The 22,517-nt window shown below is 41.0% G+C and overlaps 2 protein-coding genes across 2 annotated transcripts; both read right to left on the bottom strand.

Annotated features, from left to right (window-relative positions):
• Positions 1-339: 339 nt before the first annotated feature.
• On the bottom strand, positions 340-4,594 carry LOC128363371 (NLR family CARD domain-containing protein 3-like). Its single transcript, XM_053324360.1, has 6 exons — positions 4,407-4,594; positions 2,462-4,228; positions 2,204-2,377; positions 1,812-1,985; positions 1,037-1,083; positions 340-905 (listed from the first exon to the last, which is right to left on the bottom strand). The coding sequence occupies exons 1-6, from the start codon at positions 4,562-4,564 to the stop codon at positions 340-342; spliced, it is 2,886 nt and encodes a 961-aa protein (XP_053180335.1). The 5' UTR covers positions 4,565-4,594.
• A 5,635-nt stretch (positions 4,595-10,229) lies between these two features.
• ints6l (integrator complex subunit 6 like) lies at positions 10,230-21,373 on the bottom strand. Its single transcript, XM_053324362.1, has 18 exons — positions 21,106-21,373; positions 20,903-20,980; positions 17,398-17,547; positions 15,759-15,848; positions 15,441-15,624; positions 15,179-15,307; positions 14,520-14,683; positions 14,008-14,160; positions 13,672-13,804; positions 13,320-13,414; positions 13,087-13,197; positions 12,153-12,368; positions 11,889-12,015; positions 11,582-11,724; positions 11,252-11,483; positions 10,734-11,144; positions 10,494-10,587; positions 10,230-10,332 (listed from the first exon to the last, which is right to left on the bottom strand). Exons 1-18 carry the CDS (start codon positions 21,268-21,270, stop codon positions 10,230-10,232), a joined length of 2,778 nt encoding a protein of 925 aa, XP_053180337.1. The 5' UTR covers positions 21,271-21,373.
• Positions 21,374-22,517: the final 1,144 nt, after the last annotated feature.

Below are 22,517 nucleotides of genomic sequence, written 5' to 3'. Positions count from 1 at the left end.
GTAAAAAACTATAAAATCAGCACAAAACATTTCTGCTCTAGTGATATAGCTCATCATGTAAACAAGATACTTTGTATTTAAGAATAGTTTTGCCCTTAAAGATTGGTAAGTGTAACTGGAAACATGGTAACAGAGAGAGGGATATGACATGCAGCAAAGTTCCCTTGACAGAATCCATCTTGGGACATTGTGGTAATATAGTATTCATCAGATGGATCTTTTGTTTTCATTTGTCCAATCTGCTGATACAAACTGTCAGGTTTAGACAACACATTTACAACCAGAGATCAGGTTGGTACCAAATAACAAGAATGTTTCTCCAACAGGAGACTCTCCGTCTTACAGAGAACACAGAGACAATGAGGAGCCACACTTACCAGCCCAGAACCCTACCCCAAATCCAAATCCAAACCCAGGATAAAGAGGTTGAGTGAATGTGGTGTTGAAGGTGTAGAGGTGGATCAGTGCGTCAGAGGAGACTTTGTAAAAGGAGAGAGTGCCAGCAGGATAGTCCACATACACTGCTACTCTGTTAGAGACGGAGGAGGACGAGGAGGAGGAGGGGATGACTACTCCAGTATTATTGCAATTGATAGAGTAACCACTATCAGAGCAGTACAGACTCCAGGACTGATCATTCCCTCCAAACCTGCAGTCATTACTGTGCCCTCTCTTTCTGATTCCTCTGTAAGTCACTGATACGTAAACCTTGCCACTCCACTCAACCTCCCAGTAACAGCGACCAGTCAGACTATCTCTACACAGCAGCTGAGGCCAGACTTCAAATCTGTCTGGATGATCAGGATACGACTGATCCTCCTCCACATATGTCACCTTCCTGTTGTTGTCAGACAGTTTGAGTTTTGTGTTTACTGTGTTTGAATCCAGCGTGAGTTCACAAGCATCTGATGGACAGAACAAGACACAATACAGCTACAGTTATTGCTCATTGTAATTCCCAATAGGACCTGAATGAATGATTTCACAGTTTGAAGTTTGCTTTGTTTTTATGAATGAAATAAAAAAACACACTTACACTTCCTCAGACCTGGTGTCAACCATCGGTCTCCAGCAGGCTGCACTCTGAAAGGAGGAGGGGGGTCAGAGCAGCAACGTTCTCTTTCAGCATGCACACATGGACATTACATTGCTCTAGACTACAGTTTTATTATTCTGTTCAAATGTGGGGTTGGGTTTTGATACCATTTTATCCTATCTGAATCCAATCCTAATCAGGTTTAACTTTCAACATTTACAGGAAATTGGAGTTATAAATAACCAAAGCTCAAAGATTCAGTTGAGATGTACACAAAGCATTTACCAAAAGAAAAAAAAGCTGCAGGCCATTTATATAAAGCCTGGGCAAATTATTACACCTTCTCTTAATTTAAATTCAAACGTCTTTGAATATTTTGTTACTCCATAACTGTATATGTTTATTCTTGTACACAGGTCTCTCTTGAGAAAGAGATTGTGATCTCAAGAGACTGTCTGACTAACTATCTGATACATGACAAAGTCAAGCATGAGAAATGCATCCAAACTGGCTTTGTGCTGATAAAACATGATAAAAAAGAACATTCACCAACAGAGGTGAACTTACTTAGGAGGTCATGATGGTTCACAGAATACAGTGTAACACGTCTCACAATTATGAAAATCCCAAGTCATATTGAAATACTAAAGTCATAATTATGAGATACTTCCTTTTTCTTCTGTGAATGTAATATGCTTATGTAGAAATCTGTGATCTCTATTGACAGAAAATGTTTCCAACTCTTTGTCCTCTACCAAACAGTGGCTCTGCATACCTGAGGGTGTCCAGACTCCAGTGTGGATCCTCCACTCCAGCATTTAGCAGCCTCACTGCTGAGTCTCCTGGTTGATTGTAGCTGAGATCCAGCTCTCTCAGATGGGAGGGGTTAGAGCTCACGGCTGAGGCCAGAGAAGCACAGCCTTCTTCCTTAATCAGACATCCAGACAGTCTGCAAACACACAAAACGACACATGTAAGACAGTCAGAGAATACTGCAATGTGCAGTCAGATACAAACTAACTAAGAGATTAACTGAATCAAGGAGGTCTAAAAGAACAACTTGTTTAACAAATCATATTAAACAATCCTACGTAGGTTTAATGTTTATCTTCTAATATCATTTAGACTTTAAATGGCCATCTGTTGTATTGGTTGTTGAATCCTGACCTGAGAGTTTCCAGTGTACAGTGTGGACTTTCAAGTCCTACAGACAGCATCTTTGCTCCTGAATCCTGCAGGCTGTTGTTACTCAGGTCCAGCTCTCTCAGACAACACGATTGGGAACCGAGAACTGAAGACAGAGCTGCACAGCTTCTCTCTGACAGGTTACAGACACTGAGCCTGAAAAAAACAAGTATGAAGTTATTATTGTTTTCCTGCTGAAACAGACTAGTGAAATGATAATGAATAAAGCTGTGTATTTACAGAGCTTTTTTGGAGGCTTTGACCACTGGCAGCAGTTTCAGAAGAGCCTCTTCTGAAGCAGAGTATTTCTTCAGGTCAAACATGTCCAGATCTTTATCTGATGACAGTAAGATGAAGACCAGGGTTGACCATTGAGCAGGAGACAGTTCATCTGTGGAGAGACTTCCTGAACTCAGGTACTGTTGGATCTCCTCCACTAGAGAACAATCATTGAGTTCATTCAGACAGTGGAACAGATTGATGCTTCTCTCTGCAGACAGATCCTCATTGATCTTCTTCTTGATGTACTTGACTGTTTCCTGATTGGTCTGTGAGCTACTTCCTGCCTGTGTCAGCAGGCCTCGTAGGAGATTCTGATTGGTCTGCAGTGAAAGACCCATGAGGAATCGGAGGAACAAATCCAGATGTCCATTTGGACTCTGTAAGGCCTTGTCCACAGCACTCTGGTAGACCTGTGTCAGTACAGATTTTTGTTTATCTTCAGACCTCTGGGATGTTTGTTCTTCTACTAGCAGATTGACTCCAGAGTTGATGAACGTCAGATGGACATGAAGAGCAGCCAGAAACTCCTGAACGCTCAGATGGACGAAGCAGAACACCTTTTCTTGGTACAGCCCTCTCTCCTCTTTAAAGACCTGTGTGAACACTCCTGAGTACACTGAGGCTGCTCTGATATCGATGACACACTCTGTCAGGTCTGATTCATAGAAGATCAGGTTGCCTTTCTGCAGCTGCTCAAAAGCCAGTTTTCCAAGACACTCGATCATCTTCCTGCTCTCTGGATTCCAGTGTGGATCTGTCTCAGCTCCTCCATCATACTTGACCTTCTTCAGTTTGGACTGAACCACCAGAAAGTGGATGTACATCTCAGTCAGGGTCTTGGGCAAGTCTCCATTCTCTCTGCTTTTCAACACACCCTCCAGAACTGTAGCAGTGATCCAGCAGAAGACTGGGATGTGGCACATGATGTGGAGGCTTCGTGATGTCTTGATGTGGGAGATGATAGTTCTGGCCTGCTCCTCATCCCTGAATCTCTTCCTGAAGTACTCCACCTTTTGTGGGTCATTGAACCCCCTGACCTCTGTCACCATGTCGACACACTCTGAAGGGATCTGATTGGCTGCTGCGGGTCGTGTGGTTATCCAGAGGCGAGCAGAGGGAAGCAATTTCCCCCTGATAAGGTTTGTCAGCAGCACATCCACTGAGGTGGACTGTGTAACATCAGTCAGGATCTCATTGTTGTCAAAGTCCAGAGGAAGGTGACACTCATCCAGACCGTCAAAGATGAACACAACCTGGAACTCTTCAAACCTGCAGATTCCTGCTTCTTTGGTTTCAGTAAAGAAGTGATGAACAAGTTGTACCAAGCTGTACTTCTTCTCTTTCAACACATTCAGCTCTCTGAAAGTGAATGGAAATGTGAAGTGTATGTCCTGGTTGGATTTGTCTTCAGCCCAGTCCAGAGTGAACTTCTGTGTTAAGACTGTTTTCCCAATGCCAGCCACTCCCTTTGTCATCACTGTTCTGATTGGTTCATCTCTTCCAGGTGAGGCTTTAAAGATGTCTTCATGTCTGATGGTTGTTTCTGGTGTGACTGGTTTCCTGGATGCTATTTCAATCTGTCTGACCTCATGTTCATCATTGACCTCTGCAGTCCATCCCTCTGTGATGTAGAGCGGTGTGTAGATCTGATTCAGAAGGGTTGGGTTTCCTGCTTTAGCAATCCCCTCAAACAAACACTGGAACTTGTCCTTCAGGCCAGATTTGAGTTTACGCCGACAAACTACACCAGAGGTTTCTGAATAAGATCAATAATTGATTAATTACAGTTAATACAGTTTAATTGATTATATGAACATGTTTTTCTCTATCTCTTGATTTCATTTATCCATCATGTTAAATCTTTATAGAAATCCTCTTACTGCTCTGCAGACAGTCAGCCAGCTGCTCCTGCTTCATTCTCCGCAGGAAGTGCAGCGTGATCTTCAGAAATGCCTCTCTGCTGCTCCTGCTCTTCTCAACTTCCTCCCTGTCCAACTCCTTCTCATCCTCCCTCTGACTTTCTAAGTATTCTGGGTGATCTGAATTCAGATCTTTCTGCATCTTCCTCAACTCAGCCTTCACAAAATTGATGATGTTCTCTTCCAGCAGCTGGAACACAATACCATATGAATGACACATTCAAACTAAAATCATGGACACAAACATCAGATCCATGTTAGAGACACTGACAATATATTGGTCTACAAAGTGCAGCATTGAGATGATTGTGAACAGAATGGATGTAGAAGTAGTTGTTATACATGTACAGACCATAAATATGGAATCCAGGTTTGTCTGGTGCTGCTGGGCAGACTGACCACTGGGAATCTCTGAGCTCTTCTGGTCCACTCTGTGGAGGAATTATGAAGAATGAGCTCACATTATATCTGTCCACACAGAGACAAATACAAGCTAAAGGTCCCTCAAGTGGATATTTGGATTTGGATAGTGAATCAGATGACTCTGGTAAAGCTTTTCTTGGTCCTGGTCATCCCACTGAGAATCAACAATCAAAATGATTGATGTATTTAACTTTTCTGTGGGAAACACTGTTGATGATATCAAATCATCTCCTTTTCATGATCAGTTTTAAATCTTTATCTTTGATCAAGAGAGCAGTGCCTTTTCCTTGAATTAAAAGGTTGCTCTTCAGTCTGGTCACTCGTCATGGAAACACAGCTGGGTTCAGTGCAGTCTGGTTTCTCCGTCTTCCTCCTGATAAAGACGAAACAGATTCTGAACTGTACTGAGAAAAGATATGTGCTGCTAATATATTTGATCATTTTAAAATTTCATAAAACAGTGTAAAAACATGTTTCACTGTCCATACTAGACAGGCTGGCCCTTTTCAGTGTTTTTTTCGCCAAAAATGGAAAACATTTTTTGAATACACTGACCTATGACTATCAACTCACACAGATATGATTGCATACATCCAACCATCAGCAACATAAAAACTAATTTCTGTTGTCTCACACTCTCTTTGATTGTTCATCTAAAGGATAATGCCTCGTGAAGTTTATGTTCTACAAATTAACTGAATGATAAACCTCAATTTTGAATATTTGCTTCGTTGCAATCTATTACAATTGTGGACTGAAAAAAATGTCATCCCATGCAGCCATCCGCCCATTTTCTGCAGTGTAAACAGGTCTGGGTGGCAGTAGCATAAGGCTATGCAAGGATATGCAAGGAATCATTCTGATCAAATGTCTAAACCACCTCAACTGTGTCCTATTCATGCAAAGGAGTAGCAGATTTACTCTGACCCCCTGCCAAATGTCTGACCTTCTTACCCTGTCTGTGAGGGCTGATTTTAAGACTGAGGACAACTTACTTTTTATCAGATGAATGTTGTTGTTTTAAATTAACAATGACACCCTTTGACCAGTCACTCTTGAAGGACACACAGCTGGGTTCAGATTCAGGATCAGATCCAGATCCAGGTCCAGGATCGGGATCATGCTGGGATCCAGCAGAGTCTGGTCTGTGCTGCTTCCTTGTTCATCAACAAAACACACACAGAGCTTTGAATGTGAATAATGATGGTGGACTGATGTGAGTGGAGAACACTCATGGACTGATATACTTCAATTACACCTGGCATTAAAATGTGATCTGTCTCTGGCTATGTTATCTGGATAAGGGAACATACATATTAACACAGTTGTAAATGCACTCAGAACTCATTGTGATCAGAATGTGATCTGATTGGTCAGAGCACATTGGAAAGTGGTCAGACTTGCATTGTGATCGGTGTCAGCAGGTGTAAATACAATCCGTACAGCAAGAACACATTTTAATACCAGGCAGGTGTGAAATGGAGATAATGCATCCAAATACAGTTAACATGTTAATGCCATGTATGAAGGAGGCCTTAGAGATCATCATATTACCTCTGAGCTTTGGTCTGGCTGTCATGTTCCCCACACAGAGAGCTTTTAGAGGGAAGGACTCCCTCCTCTCTGTCCTCATACTGATCCATGCTGCTGAAGTCACATCCACATCAGTCACATACACTTTCTACGTTCACCTGGAGTGGAAACACAAATCATCCTTTCATCATCATCATTGGTCCTGTAAAATCCTAAATATCAGCTGCTCCTCCTGTGATTGGCAGTTACTTTCTGTTATGTGTGAGTGTGAATGCAGCCAGATAGCAGTGTGAGGCAGACAATGCTACAATCAGCCGCTCTATTTCTACCATCAGTCCACTAAATGGTGTTATGAAGCTGCAATGGAGTGAAGAATAGCATGCATGATGCATGGAGGAGGATTTACATTCACTGACACATACTGACTCAATTTGACTAGAAGCTTAATCATTAATATTAATCATTTTCAGTGTGTTTAACAAAACAATCTAAAACTAAACATTTAAAGGTGAGAAAGCTGATAGTTTGGTTACAGATGAGATGTGACTACAAAAGGAGAGAAACTGACCAATCAGACATGACATCATCTTAGTTTTATAATCTATATCTATAATCTAATATTTCCTGAGAATCCGTAACAATTTAAATATGACATTGAGGATCTTAATTTTAAAGATTCCACAGGAAACAGTACTGTTGTGTCTGACTTTATGCTTTATGGAGACAACGCAAACAGTTATTTGAGTTTTTTTTCTGTCAGTTGAAAAACGAAATACTCATCAACTATTTGTTAATATAGTTTAATTTCAGGAAATCAATAATTCAACACCTTCAGCCATGAGAGCTCTCTGAACTTTCAAGAAACAAACCCTTAAGTTACTATAGAGGAACTTAAACTATGAAACAAACCAAACCTTCAGTTCATACAAACAGTCCAAACTGTTGAAGACAAAGACTCTCCACTCGACGTTTTCAGAAAAGCGTTCAACACAGGTGAGATGTTTCCCGGAATGAGTCAAGGAAACGACTCTTGTTACAGGAAAAATAGAGACTGTGTTGAACTGCTTCTTAAGTAAAGTAATGGAGTGAGTATTTTAAATGACAAAAGCAGACACATTTACAAAGGCGACTATAGTTCATGTGGGAGGAGTGTTAATAATAAGAGCTCTGATGCAACTGGTCTTATGACACAGTGCTGTCATTCTCAACAGCACCACAGTTAATTATTTAATAAAAAAATAATAATGTAGAGGCCCCTCATCACTCACTGACTGAACGCCCTACAAACTGCTGTCTACCAGTCAAGTCCTACAGTGTAAATACAATGACATAACCACACGGGAGGTTAAAGCTAATCTAACCGCACATAGAGTCTCAGATAACGGGGAAGCAGCGGCTCATCTCCGCCTCCTCCACAGGCTGATTCAAGCAGGATGACCTACCACCACTTATCAGTAAGTGCTGAAACACAATAGGTAATAACACTGTGTTCAACTACCTCAGCTATTATTCCCCACTCTCAGACTCCTCAACTACAAAATATTTCCGCCTGTGTGAGTTCATTATTAATTCCTAACGACAATTTTTAACAAACAGATTTCTGCTTTCTTTGGGAGTTTAGTTATTAATGTTACTGCTCACAACATGAACAATTAAGAGCTACTAAAATATCAAACTCTGAAAACTGTTGGTTACGTTACCTTTAGATGGAGAAATGAACCTGCGCCACCACAATAAGAGAAAGTGAAACTGTACTTCCTTTTTTTAATCTTCCCTCCTCTCCGAGCACAGACCCAACATTCCTGGGGGTCTGAAAATTGGAGAAATTAAGCAAATGTGAAGGTGCTTTAAACATGCATTCTTTATAATGACCAGCAGGGGGCAACTCCACTGCCTACATAAAGAAGCCCATTGTACAGAAGTCTATAGGAAAATGACCCTAATTCTCACTTGATTTATTACTTTCCTAATGAGTTTATGGTCTCCATTACTACTTTCAAGTATTCTTAAATACAGCATGATGTTCATTTTATAAATTATGGGCCCATAAAAAGTAAAAAGATCAGAGGCACAATTACATTTCTATTGTCTTATATTGTTACTCATCTTAATCACAGAAAATGTAGGTAAGATTCAGTTAACACGTCAGTGGATAAAAACACATTAACCCATTTACTGAAAATTCATGTGTTTTTTGAAAAAAGAGAAAAAATAGACAATATTCTGTATTCAGTTAGAAATAAACCGAGTGACACAAAGCAGCAGATACCATTCTACTTGTGGTTTATTCATTTTGTAAAAAGACAGTAGCTCAATAAATTTTCCACTTTATATATGCATTTAACAGTTTACAAAATTGGCTTCCAAAATATTTCTTAAACTCTGAAATAAACAAATTCACAAAAATAATCTATTTTTATTTATGAACATTTAAAAAGTAGTGTACATCTGTCGTAAAAACAAGGAGAGAAACAGAGGAGGGCTGCTGACTCGGGTTTATGTGAAATGTGTAACAACAGGTGACGACTGAGTCCGGACACATGCAGAAATTCCTTCCAATAAAGTCGGAATTCTGCTTAACAATGGAGGGTTTGTGGAAGATGTGTGTGTGTGTGTGTGTGTGTGTGTTGGGGAGTGTAGGGGTCGCCACAAGTGGACACCAACAGCTGCATACAAGTTGTCCTGAACATGTGATCTATTGCTGTAATGGCAGGTAACTGTCCTGTGTTTCATGTTTGACACAGTGTTGTGCAAGAGCCTTCAACACAGACACATCTATAAAATAATGCATACACTATAATATGAAGTCTGTCTCCAGGAGTGTATCCATACACAATATAGCTGTCCAATTTGTACACAAATTAACATTAGAACATTTAAAAGCCATTGATTTACCTTAAGACTGGCATGTGTGATGTTTAAACTAAAATAAATGTGGGTTGTGCGATATGATAACATGTACTGTGAGATTAGAGATATCTGCCTACCATTTGAGGTTTTGCTACACCATTCATACTAGGGTCTATCTGTTGAATTTGGCATGTTTTGGATATGCAGTATGTTTGCATCAATGTGATGAAGTACCTTGATTTGTTGTGTATTTTGTCTGGATTAAACAAAGACAGGCAGTAGCATCTGGTTATTTTATCAGTCAATGCTTTCTTAATTGAATTTGAAACATGTATATATTGCTATCACAATATAAAATGACATATCAGTATCAGCAAGTACAAATGGGAACATATTGAATAACGGCATCAGTTTGGGAAGGAAATAAACATCAGTGCATCCCAATGAAGGTAAAAAATATACCAGAGCAGATTTGTCCTGTCAGCAACAGATCTGTGAAACATTTTATTACTCGTAAAAAGATTTGTTGCAGTCTCACAAACTCTTTTCAGACCAGCTGAAGAAAGGTCTGCTTTTAAAGAATATCTGGAATAATCTTGTTTATCCCTCGCTCCGCCATTCAAGGATCTGTTGGCTTATTGTACGTGTGTGTGTGTGTGTGACGGAGTGTGTGTGTGTGTCTACTGAGTTAATGTGCCGATACAGACAAAAGCCATATGGATGTTTAAGGCATCTGTCAGTACAAAGGGGATTATATTTAAAGTCTCTGTCCTCATCCCTCGGCGGTTGGATCCTGAAGGCCCCTCCTCCGGTGAAACCTCTTCCTTCCCCCTTTTAACAGGAAGTGATGTAACAGCACGTGGAGTGTTGAAGCATCTGCAATCAGTGCATTTGTCCTCTCCCTCAATAAAGTTCCTCAATTGGTCTTTTTGAGGCTGCTCAACAAGGACGTCTCTTAAGGTGGTTTAACACTTGACACAGTGTTCTTATGAACGGTGAAACTATCTGCCGTGATCATTGGGAAGCCGTGAAGATGCTGCGTGCTTCTCGTCCAACTCGGTGAGGAGCGTCTCCAGCTGCTGGATCAGTACCCGCTTCTTGAACCTGGTGCAGAGGCGGAGAGAATTAGAAATCCAGGAAAGCACGTGGGCAAAGCTTCTTTAAAAGACTATGAAAATGACTGCAGTGTAAACAGGCATGTTCTGTGTCATGTGACATCTACTTGAACCATTTAAACAACCCAAAATGATTCCTCGTGTCTTTACCTGGAAGCCTCTTTGATAGCATGTTGGATGAAGAACTTCTGTACATTAACCGGTCCTTTGACCTGCTGCAGTAATCCCAGTATTGCTTCATAGTCTGAGAAAAAAAACACACACACACACACACACACACACACACACACACACACACACAAACAGATATTCAATACTGCTCCTTCTTCAACAGATAAGTTTGTTTCTGCTGTTCCTAACATGTGATTCACTGCACTGCTTCATACTCACTTCGTCCTGGTTTGCGGACCTCCTTGATGACCCGAGACCGCAGCTCTGCATGGCTGCCATCTAGTGGGGCTATGAATATGGCCTCACTGGACGCGTCCGGGTCAGCTTCAGCTTCAGCTTCAGCTTCAGCTTCATCGCCTTCTAGCTGGCTCTGCGGACTCAGCCGTTCAAAGTTGAGTTTCTCCTCCAGCAGCTGCTCGTTCAGATGATCTTCCTCGAGCTTCTCCTCCGTCACGTCCACTTCCTCCTCCACCGGGTCCGCAGCCCCCAGCCCGGCCTTCTCCTCCAGGCTCAGCGGGGATGCGTTCTCCGGTGCTGCGTCCATCTCAACGGGCCAGATCTCCCCTGAGTCAGGCCCGAGAGCCCTGTCACCATTGCTCTCAGTGACCACTGCGTTGTTGCCGTCCACTCCTGCAGGGGGTAAAAAAAAAGAAAAAAAGATTTAAAACATCCTTTTCATATCATGTTTCATATCATACAGGACAGCACAGCTAATCATGCTCTGTCTTGACTCCTACCTTTGTGCTGCGGGATAGGTTTGAGGAGGTTCTGCTGCCCTTGAACTCCTGCTGGACTCTTTCCAGCCACCACATGGTTCGTGTTTCCTGGTGGAGTCTGCGGCCGCCGCAGCAGTGGAGACATGCTCCGCCTTCTCTTCATGGTAGTACTCGAGTTGGAATCACTGGAATTTCCTCTTTTTTTGTTTTGAGGGCCAACGACAAACTCATCTGCTTCATCGATCATCATCCCCTGAGATAACCACAGAAGGCATCAGCACATGAAGGACTAAATATGACACAACATTCATATTTCTTATATTTAATCATTTTTCTATGTTGGTATATTACCTTTTTGTCCTGCTTGAACGGATTCCCAAACGTGTGCAGCCGTTTAGGTTGATCGGGATCGATCTCTCTCAGAGGGGACGGCATCATTTTTAAATATTCTTGATAATTTCCCATCTGAGCCACTGGAATACTGTGAAGGTAGTCTAACAATCACAGGAAATGATATTAGTATTTTTAAAATACTGCAGTAACTAGTGTGTGTATTTACTTTAGATTGTTTGGTCATCATTGATGTGTTTTGATGAAACCTTTAATTTAAGAAGAAAAATGTGTGTTTGCACAGTCAGGAGGTTGTGTTAGACTGTACCTTCATCTTGCCCTCTGATCAGTTTCTGTGACGTCCGCAGCAAATTGGAGCGCATTCGGGTGAGCTGATCCAGAAGGTTGCGTCTCGGGATGTCGTAGGCGTTTCGATAAGCTTGAGGCTTTAAATCCTGTGAGCACATCGTATATTTAGAGCAAACCTGCCAAACGTTGCCCTCTCCTTGTGTTTTCCTCTAACCTTTTCTGCCCACATCATGAAATTTGTATGTTATGGTTTTTTCGGGAGATCTCGCTGTCTTAAACTTACCTTGTTGAGCAGAGCGATCTGGAAACCGGCAAACTCCTTGAAGTTCATGTCCACCGTTCGGAGCGGCCCCTCCCCGGTGATTCCCTGAAGTAACTGCTTGAAGTCTCTCCGGTGGGCCAGAGACAGCGAGTTGGAGTGGTTCTTCACCTTTATGCCTGTTTCCTGGGGCGCCTTCTTCCCCACAGACACAATTAAACGGTCCGATTCTATCTTTGCCTTGATACCAACAAGAGAAGGAGAAACACTATATTTTAGTGAAAAGCCGACATTATGTTGCATTAACTGCTCTACCACAGTATTTTGCTTTCCTAATGTCTGGGTGACAGTGTCTGAGATATATTACATTAGAAGCTTAAATTTGTTAACGTGCATCACATTGTCAATGTTTCAGCAAAGACACATTTATAAGTCCACATTTAAAGGCTCAATCTGTAATTTTTTGACCACTTATATGACATGCCCATTCATGTACATGCTGTTAGGTCTGTCACAATAACTACTTTTGTTGGATGATATATTGTCTCAGAAATAATCACGATAAACAATATTATTAGTCATTTGAAGATCATTTTATACCACTGATATAATGATAATATAATATAAAAGCATAATAATGCAAGGGGGGGTTGGAGAGTGAGTGCTACACTTCTGTAAAAACACAGACTGCCATTATGGGACAGGACAGAGTTATTTACCTCTAATTTCATATAAGTGGCACTGCTTGCTGCTGCAGTCTCCACTCAGGATGTTTATTACTCAGTTTTAAAATAATACTAATGTTACTTATGATGATGTTAACTGTTGCCTTGTGTAATTTAAATGACTGCCTTTAAATATTAAAAGACCAGTAGATCAGTTTAGAGATTCCATCTGATGCTTTGAGTTTGAGAGGAGGAAACACGTGTCACCCTGCCTACTAGACCTGTGTGCTCACCTGCTGGCTGAGCTTCTTCAGATAGGAGATGACACTGTAACTCAGGCCGCAGTCCATGGTGTCCGCGATCAGATTAGGTGCACCCATCATCCTTAAGGCCTTTTTTAAGGGCTGTTGAAAGATAGCGAGAGGACATTGAAGATTGTTAGTTATGTGCAAAAACAATATTCATAAAAAAATCGATGTGATTGAAGGATTTACTGCAGGTAACGGGAGAAGTGACATTAGTTTACCAAGAGGTAGTATGGAGGCATGGTCTTCAGGTACATCTCAAACGACTGTCGCCACTTGAGGTTGGGTTTTAGTTTGTGCACTTTAAACAAATCATCTGAAAGAAGACAAAGGATGAATGCGTTAACATTTAAGTAGTGACTCCAAAACAATCATCAAAACATACACTAAGAGTTTATAATGTTGCTATGTCAAGTTATTTGTGATTGTGTTTATAACTGATGACTGAAAAGAAGCTCCCAGATGAAGATGTGTCCCAGAAAAACATTTTTAAATTGGAAATCAGCTCAGACCTACTGACCCACAAGTTTTGAGGCTGCTTTAGAGAAGAAAAAGGTTTATTATATGTCTTACCGAGGAGTGGGAGAAGGACTGGAAAGTTGTAAGGCATGACAAAGAGGTTGACACATGTGAGAGTGGTGCTGGCTTTAAGGTAACCGAACGGCTGGCCCAGGTCATTTTGTTTCCCACTGCTGCTAACAAACACCTGAGGACAAAAGGAGAAGGTAAACACATTTTTGAAAAATAAAAACAGGCAAACAGAATTTTGTATTCCTCTGTTGCTCTGTGGCTTATTACTAATTCACACCTGACAAAAAGCTGAAAAGATATTTTAATAAATCTAGCAGAAAAGTCCCTGAGGCAACACTAGTGAGACATCACACAACCTTCAGAGCTGATCTATCCTACCTGCCAGCACATGTGTGGAGACTTCCTTTCCAGAATGAACTGTGTGAGCGGAGAGGGCTCCAGTTCGTACTTGTCGAAGGGAAGTTTGTCTATCACCATGGGCTCGCAGTCCACACACGAGAACCGTACCGTGGGATGAGCGGTGCGAGGTGGCTGAGAGAGAGAGAGAGAGCGAGAGCGAGAGCGAGAGCGAGAGAGAGAGAGAGAGAGAGAGAGAGAGAGAGAGAGAGAGAAATTGTATTAAAGTACTTTTAAAACAGATAGAATAGAAAAAAGAGTGAATTTGTAGGACACTTTATTACATTAACTGTAAATCAAAGTTATTGGTTTGTTAGAGAAACAGTGGACTGTCGATAAAAGAGAGAAACAAAGAGACAAAGTGAAAGTCAAAGAGCGAGTTTGTGTGTAAACATATACAGAGAACATACAGACATTAAAAATAATGAAAGAGGAAGTGTTTTATGTCATGTACAGTCCTAAGTAAAGTTAGTGATGCAGCTCAGATCTCTCACCAGAGTTGGAGAGTTCTGGTCTGGCCAGAAGGACTCTGGTATGGGCCAGTGACCGACCGGCACACCCGTCTTTGGGTTCGGCCGCACGTAGATGAGTTTGTGGCAGCTGTGCCACGGCTGAGTGCTGAAAGATGACGCGGGACGGCCTGACTCCACAGAGTTCTCTGTAAAACCAGAGAGGACATTTCTCAGTCAAATGTGTGAAAAGCTGTGGTTGCAGCTGCACGAAACTCAACAACCTCAGACGTGAATTAACTTTTATATCATTGTGTTAAATATTTTTGAGCTCTCTCATGTAATAACACCACTTTTACCAATTCAGTCTTGTACAAGTCAAAGTATTTCAGTAGTTGTGAATATTTAAGGAGGATCTTCCTGTAGGTAACATTATTTTCACACTGCTCAGATACAGAACATTCACTCAGTTCTCCTTTTAGTGTCAAACTGCACTACAGAGATCCTTCTGCTTTCTTATGTTTTACAGCCCATAGTATCTTTATTTCAGCTAACTGTATGATATGTGATAACATCCTAAATACAAACATACCAGAGTAGTTAAACATTTTGTCTAAATAAAACTGTTAATGTGATTTTTTAACAACTGCTCAAGAACAAGTAGATTTGCACAAAGGAACAGCTGTTTTGCCTCAATAACTCACCATCCCCGGCTAGAGGCGGATCGGGCCCGGTTTTTTCAAAATTAATGACGACACCGCTTTGAACTTTTTGGACCAAAGACTCCAAACACTGGTTCAACATCCTCTGCGTCCGCACGCAGTACGATCGACCTGCGTGAGGGAAAAACAAGATTGCAAAATCAATATGTGAACGCTACAAAAAACCAAAAGAATAAAGGGCGAGCTGTGACTTTAAACATTCAGCTGTAAATACAACAGAGGAGAAAATGAGAGAATGCCGAACCTCCAGTGACTTCACACATTTGGGTGATGGCAGACTCATCGGTGGGGACGCTACCAAGCTGCTCGTTGTCTGGTGTGGCTGCTCCCGGCAGCCGCAGCACCAGCGCGAACAGCCGTTGGTCCCAGCGGAAGGGCTCTTTGGTCAGCTCGCTTCCAGCCAAAGGAGAGTTTAGAGGCAGGTGCAGCTACACAGAGAGAGAGAGAGAGAGAGAAAAAAAAAAGAGGAGATGGAAGATGAGGTCTTGCTCAGATTAACAAACAGCATAAGCATTGATGGTACATTACACAGCACCACTAGTGCGTTTGTTTGTGTTCTCACATCGTCTGGCACTCCGGAGCTGTGTGTGAGCTTGTTCCCGTCAGTGATGGTGATGATCACAGATGGCTCCAGGAAGAAGGGGTTACAGCCCTGAGGAAGAAACGGTAACATCCAGCAGTTAATTACAAGTTCAGACAAACAGCGACCCCATTCATTCTCACTAATCCACTTTCCCTGTCTTTATGTTCCACACCACAAACACACTGCTCTAGTTTCTGTGTTCAAAAACATTCTCATCTCCTAAAACACTAAATCTAATAGTTCTTTCATGCTTGGAGTAATGGAAAAATGCGGGTGTGATGTTCAAACAGAGGTTGACTTAAAAACAGTAATTAGTGTGGTATTAGCGTCAGATTTATGGGAACCTCCTGCATGCTAATATGAAGCGTGTGCTGCAGCTTGTAATCTTTGCTTTGTGTCAGATGTGTCTGTGAGCTTGCAGAGTGTCCTTGTGCTACCCGCTGAGGACGGAGGCCTCTGCTGCTGTACTGTAGGGGTCAGCCTTGTCTAATTTGAACACACAGAGAATGCTTAAGTAGATTTACACACTCCTGATGCACAGAACTCGAGCGTAGTAATCCATCTCTGCCTTCGAGCAGAAAAGATGTGTGTGTGCCAGGAGCTGATGACAGGGCTAACTGAGGCAAGATGGAGTGGATTAAGCTGCAATCAAAAGTCAATCTAAATCCAAAGAAGCAAAAAGCCAATAGCAAGCTGTGTTATATTCATCAAAATCTGTATTTATCCGGGAAAAGTAGGCACACGTGTGTCGACTTTGTGAGGGAAAGCTCCGCGCTGACATTCACACTGGTTTGTTAGAACAACTTTAATCTTTTACAGCGTTGGCTCTGGAAAGTGAAGCCTTGCTTGTGTGCACTCAGCGTCCTCCACTTGTGTTATTGTCAGTTTTTCATGGATCTAAACTGGCATCTAAAGCCTTTCTTGTGACCTCTGCTTCTACTGCAGGATTATCCTGACGACCTTAAATTGAATTTTCTGACGTGGCCTCACAGAAATGATCCTCAGTTTGAAAATCACATCCTCGGAGGGGAAAATAGATCCCAGTCGATATCAAAATAAAAGTTCTGTTACCCTTTAAAGCAAATAACTATATTTGTTAACTTCTGTAAACATCCAAAATAGCCTCCCCTCCTCTGTGAGGTTGTAGAACCATGTGGATTTTAAATATAGACTTTTTGGAAAATGTTTTTCCCTAGTGGCAAGGAACCATATATGGTAACTTAACTGACCTTGATTGACAACATAAAAATCTAAAATTTCAAAAAAAAGAAAAAGAAGTCCTGTAATACTCCCTGATAACTATCTAGGGTTGAAATTTTGAATTTCCAAGTATTTCAATGATTGGCCTATAAAGGGTTAATGGATCACTGTGGCCTGATTGTTCAGTTTTACTATTAACACAACCAAAAAAACATAGACTTGTCATCATCTCATCTATCAGTGTGTTTGTGGTAGTTAAAATGTTTAAACTGTCTGAAGGTTTTATGAACTAATAGTACTTTCTTTATAAATAAGTAATAATTAAAATGATGGTCAAACTTTAAAAGAAAAACACTGACACTACTTTTCTCTCATGGCAACAGCTGACACTGGAGAACAGGACATTAGTGGCACGTACCTGTCCGTAGTTGTCGATGCCTGAGACGAGGCGGTTGAGGTTAAGCAGGTCAAAGGCTGTGCGAAGTGCGTGACCCAGTGTAGTTAGCCCAGATGCCTGCAGGTTCTTCAGCTCGCACATGAAGGTAGCATGGTTCTCCTTCCAGCCTGCCTGAAATACACACACACACACACACATACATGCATGCATCAACCAACAGCGTGCCAAATGTGCTCCCGTACAGCTGAGCAGAGAGCGTCCTGAACAGCCACGAACCAAAATAGACGTGCACCCACAGATACCCACACTGTGTAATTACAAAGACAAACAGTGAAGAGTTTTGTTCACTTGATACTACCGCAAACTGATGCCTGTCAACATCTCAGCAGCCCACTAATTCTGCATCCATCACAACATAACAGTGACCATAAAATTAAATCAGGTTATGCGGAGCTCTGGAAATAGAAGATAATATTGTGAAGACGCAGACTGCTCCCGTCCCACGTTGGAGCCGCATAGTTCTGTTTTTAAGGCTCTCATTTTATACATGACAAGCATAAAAAAAAAAATACTGATTCCACTGCTGCCCCTGCTCTGTCACAGGAGATACTTTCCTCCGGGGGAGGTCAAGTACCTTACTGCTGCAGCTTCATGCTTAATCTATGGATGACCTGCGAGCTTATAGCTTCCTTTATCGGGAGAGGGAGGGGCAGAAGCTAAAGACACACGGAGAGAGAGATGGAGACCAAGAGGAGGGGGAAAAAAGCTTTAGTATCAGCATGTTTGCTCTGAATGCGGCAAGTGAGATGTTGGTCGATTGGTTGTTTGTTGATTCTCGTTCCAAAATCAGGATTTGGGTTGAATTTGTAGGAAAAGTGTGACATGTTTAATGAATGCGAAAGGTCACACGAGCAACGCGACTGAGCAGCTGATAACAGAAGGTGAAAACACATCAAGTGGGCTTGTAGCAGAGTAACAACCCAGACACTGACCCTCGTGTAGGCCAGCAGTAATGTAAGGCTTAGCCTGCACTCAATAATTCAGACTACAGAATATTTCTATTTTCTTCCTGCCCAGTCTCCTCTCTCTCTTTCTCTTTCTTTCTTTCTCTCTCTCTCTCTCTTTCTTTCTACATCAACAATTTATTGCCTCTGTGCAATCAGAGTAGCCTCATTCAGTATAACCTTGTCCTTTCATCATTATACTCGGTGTACAAAGCAGGTAGAAACAACAAAGGAGGAGGCAGTAAAAACAAAGAGAGGAGGAGCAGGAGGAAGAGGAGTGGAGGACAGACTTTACAACGAAGGAAAAAAACTTCAGACAAGTGACACCTGAAAACAGGAGAATCCCATCTTAGATTGATTTGCCACATTTACATATGATTTATGAGTGAAAACAATGAGCAGCATCCACTCATCACATGTTTTATGATGACCCTCCTCTGCTCACAGACCTACAGCAACACAGTAAACATGATGCAGTAAGGTTTTAAGTGCTGAGGTGGTGATTTTTCCTGTTTTAATACGGAGGTCAATAAAGAGTTACAACACTTAGTAATAATACTATAGTTATATATCAAGTCTCTTTATTTTATATTTGTATTTGTTTCTTTTACCTACCTCACTGTTTTGTATCAAGTGGCTATTGTAACACTTTCACTTTATTTCCCTCTGGGTAGAATAAAGTACTCTATTTATCTACTACAGCACTGAGCCAGACGGTGCATTGGTTGACTGAATACATCATTTGGTATTTAAATAATTATTCAAGTCATATCTTTAAAAAATGTGATGAATTATAGAATTAAGTGTTGAAAGTTGACTACAGAAGTAGATATAAATGTAATTTGGTCATTATTATTTTTGAGCAAATTAAATGTATGTTTCTACAGATTATAGACTAGAATGGTGAATTTGTGTTCCAGTCTAAAAAGAAAGGGAAGTTTGATCTAGATTTATTTGTCTAACGTGGATTAAAACAGATCTCTTAATATATCTGTATATCTGTACAAAGCCTTTTCTTATATCAAAGCTAAAAAGAGCCCAGCAAGGGACAAATGTTACTAGCAGACAATTAAAAAGTGTTTAACTGAACTGAATACATATTACATAAGTACAATATTTTAATTGATTGTTTAAAAAGAAAGCTGCTTTACTTTATCTCAAATCAATTGTTAAAATAACATTTATTTTAATCCTTTTAAACTTAGCTCTGCCATCAAACTCAGAGCACATTTTAATTATTTACACATTTCCCATTTTCTTTGAAGCTTGTATGATCATTAAATGATCATTAAAATGCATTCCTATGATAAATGAAAGTGCAAAATATGACATTGTTTTTCCATACTTATGTTACTCAGTTATCACGAGATAGACTGTGACAGTGTTGCTTTTGCTCTGGGGCTCGATAAGAAGCTGCAGCTGTTGGAAAGGCGCAGTGACTTGCGCTCTGAAATTTCACAGTATTATGAAAACATGAAATATGGAATTAACTAGTTATTAAATGAAACCTGTAACTTCAAATGATATAAAAATGATGCTTCTATATCATCTCTAAATCTCACACCAGCAACCACTATTAAAGATGAAGTAATGAATTACTTTGGAGCCCTAGCAGAATAATGTGTTTATGAGGCATGCAAAAAAAATCTATATGTCAACAATTTAATGGGAAAGCAAAGTGTTTTATGTGTCGTCAAGCATTGATGACATGGGATGGAGTCTGCCTCCAGCATACTGTGTTGAGAGCATTGTGTTGTTTGTACACAGTTAAGACAGCCAAGAGATTTCTACTAAAGATCTGCAGCTGATGCAGACCTGGAACTTCAGGGATTCATGTGGGTACTTAGGATTGCATTTTATTGGGCATGAACAGCTTAAGAGAAAGATGGGTGCCAGGTCATAAAACAAGTCAATAGATGAGTGGCAAGGATAGCTTTGCTGACATGAAGGATCTGAAATTGAAAGTGATTCACAGGTTGCATTAATATTGTTTTTCCTTGGTGTGTGACAAATCGAGTATTTTTTGTATGCTGGGCCATAATGCTCATAGTGTCGGCATGACAGATAATTATCATATGAATAATGATCATTTTCTTCTAGCGAACTCATAAAAAATACAGAAAAAAATCTCATGATGAAGAGGGCTTATCAACTTTCAGCCCACATTGGCCAATAGTAAAGCGTGGATGATACAAGGGGCGGGTTAGATATTGATTGGCGGTCTCCTTGACCAATCTAAACATTGTACTGTCAAAAAAAGAGCGACGTCATATGCGATAATAAATCTCTCCGCCTCCATCTCGACGCCCGAGAGTTTTCTCAACACAAAAGCAAAATGTCCGCTGGATGTTAGGAGGCAGTGCAGCTCCGGGTCTGCGGGTATTTGGAGCAAAAAAAGCCGTTTTTTTTCGCCACCGGGAAACCGCCCGACACTGGCTACAAACCAGAAGGACAATAAAGTCTCACTGACAGAAAAATACGTTGGGCTTAACAGTGTAATAATTGTATCAGTTGCTAATTACCTTCACTCCGTATGGTGGATCATCGAATGTAACTAGCATGTACCTGTCGCCTCTACTAGCCGGGTCTCGGGCACGCAGCTGTCAAAAACAAGAAAACCAAAACAACATATATTAATTTCGACCGATCTTGCCCAAGGAACCCTAGAGCTCACCAAAAGGTGCATACTTGCTGAGAAAAGTCGGGGGTAAAATCATTCCTTTACCTTCATAAAGACCTCAACCGCGCCTTTAGCAACGTCCAGATACGTCGTACCCAAATAAGTGCGCTGATTCATAGAGGCGGACGTGTCTAACAGGAAAAGTAAAATAGGCATTTTAAATGTATAGCCGCGGTTGTATGCTTTTCTAAAAATAATTGTTATCCACATATGACCTATCGTGCGGCCACACAGTTCACACGTGTGTATATATTTGTTATAATAAGCCCCCCCTCCAGAAGAGGGCCGTTGCCTCTGCCCTCTCTCTAACCGCCTTTCCAGAGCTCTGTCTCGGCTCGCGCTGTTCAACTTCTGCTCCTAACCGAATGGAACGCCCCGCTCCCTCCGATGCAACGCCATTGGCTGAGCCGGGTCACGTTGGCCACGCCCCCTTCTATATCAACATACATAACGAGGTTGACATGGTTGACATAGGTCTGTCTGTAATGTGTACACATGCCGCCATGGTTATCTGCCTATATGCCAACCGGGCGAATATTCAAAAGCAAGACCAGTGAATGGCTCTGGTGTGCATTATTACGTTCGTTATGTGTGTTGTCCTTACTATAAGTATCTGTCTATCTTGACACCACACAGTTGACAGGTGTAGCTAGAGGTCACACTCGAAATGTATTGCCATTAACCCCCCCCCCCTCCACACACACACACCACAAACACACAACACACACAAACAAATACAAACACAGAGAAACGCACGCACGTATTAACATGCACACCCAACAGGCACATAAACCTTGTATCCGTCAGCTTAGTATCCGCATCTTTAAAATATGTCTACATTTGATAATAAGGAAGTGTCTTGCGGCCCCATACCATGACAATGGTTGCAACATACATTAAAATGCATTAAAACGTTTGGCTACACGTGGCCTAACAAGGTAACAAAATATTTGTGATGGAAATTGTCTATCATTAGTCGGAATGAACACAGGATTTTAGGTTACAAACAAAAATTTTAAGAAAAATAATGTCATATTAAGAAGGGAAACGTATTTTCCACTAGGCCTGTAACACTACAACAAGTCCCGCCTTCATTTTTCTGTTTCGTTTGGTCATACTTTCATAATTTTAATATATCCAACAGCACTTGAAGGCAGCATCACTGTCTCATCAAATATACCCAGAAATAAGATAGTTCAATTACATAGGGAAATTAGAGTTCCAAGCCTATTGCTTTCTGTCAGAGCAAGGCGAAACACGTTAGTAAAGTGTGATCTATTGTCCTTATCATCGTGATGTAACACTTTCAAAATGAGCTATGTTTTCAGAAAAAACATTAATTATTCTCGATTTTGTGCTGCTACTAAACCAATAATTGATCAGTGTACAATAACTGGTAACAGCCAATACTCAATTAAGTGTGTATTTGTATCTTTATACGTTTAAGCATGTTATAA

The sequence above is a fragment of the Scomber japonicus genome, chromosome 8 (assembly GCF_027409825.1).
Source record: "Scomber japonicus isolate fScoJap1 chromosome 8, fScoJap1.pri, whole genome shotgun sequence".
NCBI lineage: Eukaryota > Metazoa > Chordata > Actinopteri > Scombriformes > Scombridae > Scomber > Scomber japonicus.
Note: the sequence above shows the minus strand (reverse complement) of the source record. Positions and strands in the feature narration are given on the sequence as shown.